This window comes from Gossypium hirsutum, chromosome D10 (assembly GCF_007990345.1).
Source record: "Gossypium hirsutum isolate 1008001.06 chromosome D10, Gossypium_hirsutum_v2.1, whole genome shotgun sequence".
Classification (NCBI taxonomy): Eukaryota; Viridiplantae; Streptophyta; class Magnoliopsida; order Malvales; family Malvaceae; genus Gossypium; species Gossypium hirsutum.
This window is the reverse complement of record NC_053446.1, coordinates 9146123-9152931: the sequence shown is the minus strand read 5'-3', so window position 1 is coordinate 9152931 and position 6809 is coordinate 9146123. Positions and strand designations below refer to the sequence as shown.

At 36.4% G+C, this 6809-nt stretch overlaps 1 protein-coding gene and 1 long non-coding RNA gene across 2 annotated transcripts; both read right to left on the bottom strand.

The window, feature by feature from the left end:
* Nucleotides 1–2557: 2557 nt before the first annotated feature.
* On the bottom strand, nucleotides 2558–5462 carry LOC121222378 (uncharacterized). Its single transcript, XR_005919628.1, has 5 exons — nucleotides 5315–5462; nucleotides 5000–5151; nucleotides 3821–4814; nucleotides 3006–3179; nucleotides 2558–2832 (listed from the first exon to the last, which is right to left on the bottom strand). It is a non-coding gene; the product is annotated as an uncharacterized lncRNA (long non-coding RNA).
* Nucleotides 5463–6207: 745 nt separating this feature from the next.
* Nucleotides 6208–6607, bottom strand: LOC107915299 (EPIDERMAL PATTERNING FACTOR-like protein 8). The gene is made up of 2 exons (XM_016844467.2): nucleotides 6529–6607; nucleotides 6208–6446 (listed from the first exon to the last, which is right to left on the bottom strand). Exons 1-2 carry the CDS (start codon nucleotides 6605–6607, stop codon nucleotides 6208–6210), a joined length of 318 nt encoding a protein of 105 aa, XP_016699956.1.
* Between the last annotated feature and the right edge of the window lie 202 nt (nucleotides 6608–6809).

Below are 6809 nucleotides of genomic sequence, written 5' to 3'. Positions count from 1 at the left end.
AAGAACTGAATTGGCTAAAACAGCAATGACATTTGAATTGTCACACCAAATAGCAGATTTGTCATTTGAAACCATGCGAAGCTCACTCAACAATGACTCAAGCCATGTAACATCAGCAGTAGCAGCAATACTCCTATATTCGGCTTTTGTTATCATCAAGACACAACTTGCTGCTTTTTAGAACACTAAGAGACGATATTACTACCAAAAAACACACAATACCCAGTTGTGGATCGACAATCATCAAAATCAAGACCCCAATTCGCATCAGCATATACAACCAAAGATAACTTGTCAAAAGGTTGTATTTGTATACCATAATCAATAGTGTTATAAAGATAATGCAAAATTTGTTTAGTCGCAACATAATGAACATCAGTTAGGGCATGCATGAACTGACAAATGTGGTTGACAGCATAAGCAATGTCAGGATAAGTGAGAACCACATATTGTAATTCCCTAGCAATGCTTCGATACTCATGCAGATTTTCAAGTGATCCTCTCATATGTTTAGACAACTAACAAGAACTAACCATAGGCATAGAACCTCCTTTTGCATTCTCCATACGGCATCTCTCTAGCAAATTAAGTACATACTTCCACTGACTTAGATGTAGCCCACCACTATCGAGATGAGCAACTTTAGTGCCTAAGAAATAATAAAGAAATCTTATATCTTTGTGTGAAAACTCAATATGCATCATACTAACAAACTCATCAATTTTTGTATCTAAGTTACCAGTAATAATTATATCATCCACATAAACCAATACATACATACGACATGTGTCGATAACCCAAACAAACAAAGAAGCATCAGATTTAGAAAACGCAAACACAATGGAAATAAGAAATGTCTTCAACTTGTCAAACCACGCTTTTAGAGCCTATCATAACCCATACAAAACTTTATTCAAACAAAAAACAAGAGGTTGTTGCATGTATACCTCTTCAGTTAAATCACCATTAAGAAAAGCGTTGTTCACATCCATTTAACGCAACTGCTAGCGGTTTGTAACAACAACAGAAAGAATAGTACGAATCGTAGTCAGTTTAACCATTGGACTAAATGTTTCCCAAAAATCACAGCCAGAAACTTGATAACACCTTTTTCCAACTAATCTCCCCTTTCGTCGAGCCACGGTACCATCAGAATTGCATTTCACCTTAAATATCCACTTACAGCCAATAGCTTTGCGACCCAGAGGTAATGGAACTAAAGTCCAAGTATTGTTGCAGATCAAGGCATCATATTCCTTGTGAGCAACTTTCCTCTATTCATTACTAACAAAGGCCTCTTCAATATTGTAAGGTTCACGTTCATCAAGCTCAACAGTCAAGACCTTTGGTTTAAAAACACCTACTTTCGACCAGGTAACCATATGATGAGTATTGATGGGAAGAACTAGCGGTAATAAAAGAATAGAACAACAAGAGTTAGAACTTCAGGTGTAAGTGAACACAAACTAAACCCATCATCATGTGCAATACCACCAATCTCTGTAAACGGACTAGTAGCCGAAAAAGAAGAAGCAAGAGAACACCGTGATGACTAATTAAGACGTGTAACAGGAGATACTAAAACTTGAGTACCCAAATGAGATGATAAGACACTATGCGACTTGGGCATGAAACGAGGGTATACCACGAGAACACATGTGGTAACACGATCCAAACCTGTAGGCGAACAACTAGTACTAGTTGACGGTGCAAACAAAAATTGATTTTGTTAGCTCAATAATTCAACTCGAAATCACCAAGAAGGGGGTGAATTGGCCTCTTAAAAATTTTTGGTTGCCAAGAAAAGCATAGAGACAATAAAAACTTTAATTTATAGTGGTTCGGCCCCAATTACCTACTCCACTACCTTAGCTTTCAACAATTAAGGATTTTCCCAAATTTACTAATTTAATAACCTTTGAAGACAATGTTTAACCTTACAATCTCCCTTAAGATTTCTACCCAAAATCTTAATATTGCAACTCCTTTAAGGTTTCTACCCAAACCTTAAGACTTAACCCTCTCAAAGAGTAAATACAGATAGTAAACTAAGAAGTTATCTTTACAAGATCAAAATGTTTTCCAATTAAGCACAAATAAACAAGAACACACTTGAGCTAAAGAATAACAATGAAGGCTCACAAGTGTGTACAATAAAAGTATGAAAGAATTAAGCATTAAGGTTGTATTGATTGATCTTTTGGTTTGATTATCTCTTTTGTTGTTATAGGACCTTTAGAAGATGATATTTATACCCTATAATTCATTTTCAACCATTGTGATTGTTGGAAACATGAATAGAGTCATTGGGATGAAAATATCAAATCATTAAATTTACCTACTATAATTAAATTTAATGTTTGATTCAGTGATCGTTAAAGTTAGTTTACAACTATACCAAAGACAATTTATCAATACTTGGTAAAAGGTATCGATACTTTTTGAAAAGGTATTGATATTTTGAAAACTACCGATACTTGATACTTTTTGGCCTGGAGCAATACTGACTTGTTTTAAAATAGTTTTAACTTGATTGAAAATTTTTACCTCAATTGAAACCATTTTAACTTGATTTTATCATTTTGCTAAATTTGTTCAACTTTAAGTTTTATTCAAAACCATTTTAATTTGTTATATCAAAACATATTATCAAATAAAGCTAGGTATAACAAATTCTCATCAAACACCACATGACGCGAAACAAACACCTGGCCATCAGTAGCAAGACATTGATAACCATTGTGTTGTGGACTATATCCAAGAAATGTGCACGGATGAAATCGGAACTCCAACTTGTGACGATTGAACGGTCATAAGTACGGGTAACAACACCTAAACACCCGAAGATAATCGTAATCAGGATGAATACCATGAAGAACCAAGTAAGTTGACTGATTTTTAAGAATCAAAATAGTCAAGCAGTTAATCAAATGAACAACATAAGAAAAACCATACCCCTAATACTTCATTGGCAAGTGAATCTAAGCAAGTAATGTAAAACTAACCTCAACTACATGGCGGTGCTTTCGTTCAAAAATATCATTATGTTCTGACGTGTGCAAACAAGTGACGCGATGAATGATATCATGTTGAGCAAGATAAGAAGTGAAAAACTGAAATTCACCACCCCAGTCACTCTGAAATTGCTTGATTTCTTTATGAAATTGCACCTTAACAAACTTTTAAAAATGCATAAAGCAATCAATAGCTTGAGATTTCTTTTTAAAAAGATACAACCAAGTAAACCGACTGTGCACATCCACAAATGTAACATAATACCAATTCGACTCAGAATCCATAGGAGTCAATCCCCATAAATCAGAAACCAAAAGATCAAACGGATTATTGTAAACGGCAGTTGAAGCTGAAAATGGAAGCTTATAAGACTTCTTTTGATGACACGAAAAACAAACATGTGTCATATTATTAGTAATAGAAACATTACAAAATTTTAAGGTAGATCTTAAGACCCAAGATGACGAATGCCCAAGTCACCGATGCCACAACTCAAATTTAGTACAAACAATAGAAGAGCTATGACTATTCACCAACTCGGTGTTATTCAAGCACAAGTCTAGATCACAAATGGACTCTGAAGCAGAAGAGGAAAATATTAGAAAAATTCTATACAACCTATCATGTATGCGGCCTTGAAGCAATATTTCATTGGTCTGAATATCCTTTACCAGACAATGAAAATGATGAAACTCGAAAAACACATTCATCAAATGCAATCGTTTGGTTGAAGTAGATATAGTACTATGACCTAAATGTACAATATTAGCACGGGTACCATCTCCCATGAGTAAGGGTGCCATACCTGAGTATTCACTAGTACCATATGGCAAAAAAGCATCATTACAGACTTGATTTGTTGCCCCAGAATTAGGATATCAAGTTGTAACGTCGATGAGTTTGTTTCTATTCAAAAAAGAATGCATAAAAGTAGGTTGGATTGAACCATATTCCAACAAACCGTCAGAACCAGCAGGCTGCCCATGAGAATTAATCGAAGACCCAAGTGGAATTTGAGATGGGCCATAAATATTCTAATGAGGCGGGCCCACGTGAGTAGCTACCAAATTTGAAAATCTATAGGAGCCCATGGAAGGAGCTATTGCCCATATGCCTGGTATGAACCAATGAGCCATGTGACTATGGCATTGGTGGTGGGCCATGTGAGCAACAGATTGCATCATTAGGGTTATACCCAAAGCTAAACCCTTTCTCTACTGGCGGAGAGTCACCAAGCGACTGATCAAACCAGTAATAGCATTTTTTAGCAACATGTCCTAGCCGACCACACAGTTGACATTGTGGACAACCACGACCACCCTGACCTCGACCACGATAAGAAGCTTGAACACGGTGTGAAAATTCTGACAAACGAGACTCAATCAAGGAATTTTGTTCTATCAGAGAAGACCCAAACGGAGCATACTGTTGAACCAGATTCGCCTGAATCAGAACCTCAACTACAAATTGTTTCTGTCGACTCTCACACTCAAAAAGCATGCTAGTGAGACAATCCAACGGAAGAGGTTTAGAAATATATTAGGCAAATGTCAATACTGAGTCAAACTCCGTCAAAAGACCAGCAAAGATGATGCTCACTTGTTCTTCATCAGGAACATCATTACCGGAAGCACTCAAAAGATCACAAGTGGCCTCGATTTTCGCCAAATATTCCTTCACAGTCATGTGACCTTTCTTTCGAGAATGCAACGAATGCCTCAAGCGAGACACCTTGGTGTTCGACGCCACCGCAAACCAGAGACAAGCCTTGCTCTAAACAGCATGAGTCGTGGTGGTGCCTGTCAAGTAAGGTAAGACATCGGTACTGACAGTAAATCACAACAAAAAAGCCAGCAATTTATCTTGCTGATGATGAGTAGCAAAATCAAGATTTCCCTTCTTTATCAGGAACAACCGGAGAAAGAGTGGCCATTGTGCTGATGATAAAGTCGGTTAGCCCATAACCATCAACAATAAGACTAACCTGATTCTTCCACTGAACAAATGTGCTTTCTTGAAGCTTTATTGTATCATGACAAGGAAATGAGTGAATGACTCGAAACGCAACACCTCCCTCCAAGAAACAAGAAGTCGAAAACCGCTGAATAGGGATCGGAACATCAGAATCCTCTCCATCTGTAGAAACGTGTTGAGCAGTTTCCATCAAACAACCAAATATTTACTTTCCAGGAACTTAGCTCTTGATACAAAGAAAAAATGTACCAAAAACAACAATGAATATAGAACAAAAGAGAGACTAGATCTGATTTATCATTCAAGAATAGAGAGAAAACCTTACTTCTCAAACTGTGAATAACATGCTCCATACAGAGAAGAATAACAGCAGCTGCTGCTACCAACAAATTCTAAACAGACTAACTTCTAAACAAATTAACTACTCCAAATGACTCTTAGTTACCTATAAAATTTTAATTTAATTCTTTAAAAGTTACATTTTTATTATACAATTGAATTCCGCCCTCTCAACAAATTATGTGCGGATTCACTTTCCATATTTATTTTTATTATAATCTCATCGTGCGTGAATTATGTCCAGACTTATTTGATCTAAATTCGAAACTATTCTAATTATTAATTAGTTGTAATGCTCGATAATGACTATAATTATTCCATATTTGTATAATTTACTCGTATAAACTAAAAAAAACACATTTATACCAGGTCAGCCGGTACTTCAATCTGCTTAGATCCTAAATTCATTTATGCTTAAAAAATTCAAAACGGTAGCAGCTAAAACCCTAAAATTTTAAAACACAAAAATTTAATATCTAAGTAACAGCCGCTGAAATCCAATACGAACCACCCAGTTAAGCAGTCTATATCCAATATATGTTAGGGTAAGGTTGACGTTTCCGTGTTTAGAATAAAAAATTTATGAGCTGAGATGCAGAGATCAGTCTTTTCATGCAACAGATTTGCATGAAATGAAATTTGATTATTGCAAGTTGGAACACGCCACGTTAGTACTTCTCCAAGAGATTCCACACATTTAAACTTAAAAGTTTTCCCTAAAACTGAAAATTACAGTACCATCCATCTTCCCTCAAATCTCAAATCTCTACCAGTGATGGCTAACTAGACATTACAAGAAGCTTACTCCTTATATTATATATATACATATACATCTGGGATCAATATGTTATGAGCTGAAAGAAATGGTGGGTCATAGGATCAAGGTTGAAAGAGCTTATCCCCACACTTGCATTTCCAGGAGAGGAGGTAATAGTTATCATCTCCATCGCCATGGTTTGTTGCTTTGAATTTGTTCCATTGGTGGGAAGGAATGACAAGAGCAGCCATGCAAGGCCTGCAACTCAAGCACTTGTTCACACAACGGGGAGGCCTTGACCCCAACACCATTTTACTTTGCTGCAACCATCTCTCACTGTCACCTGACTCTACTGCCCCAACTGCAAAACCTAAACTACACTATCAAATAGGAATAAAAAAAATAGCTGAAACATAACCCAAATAGTTTTTGGATTTAATTACCTGAAGGAATCAGAAATGTAATAAAGAAAATGAAAGCCAGGGTGAGTGCAATGGGGTAGATTCTTGATGTAGCAGCCATCACTGTTTGTGAGGAAAACTGTATGTGGGGAGAAGAAGTGATAGAGCATGCATATTTATATGCGTATGTTTGAAATAGTTTCGATGGGTATCTGCCTGTAGTAAAGGAGACATGTCTCTGGGGCAGATGGCTTGTTCACCAATTAAAAGCCTTTCTTCATTGAAAAAAGCAACAACTTGTTTTTCTTGGTCCTTTTGGGAAA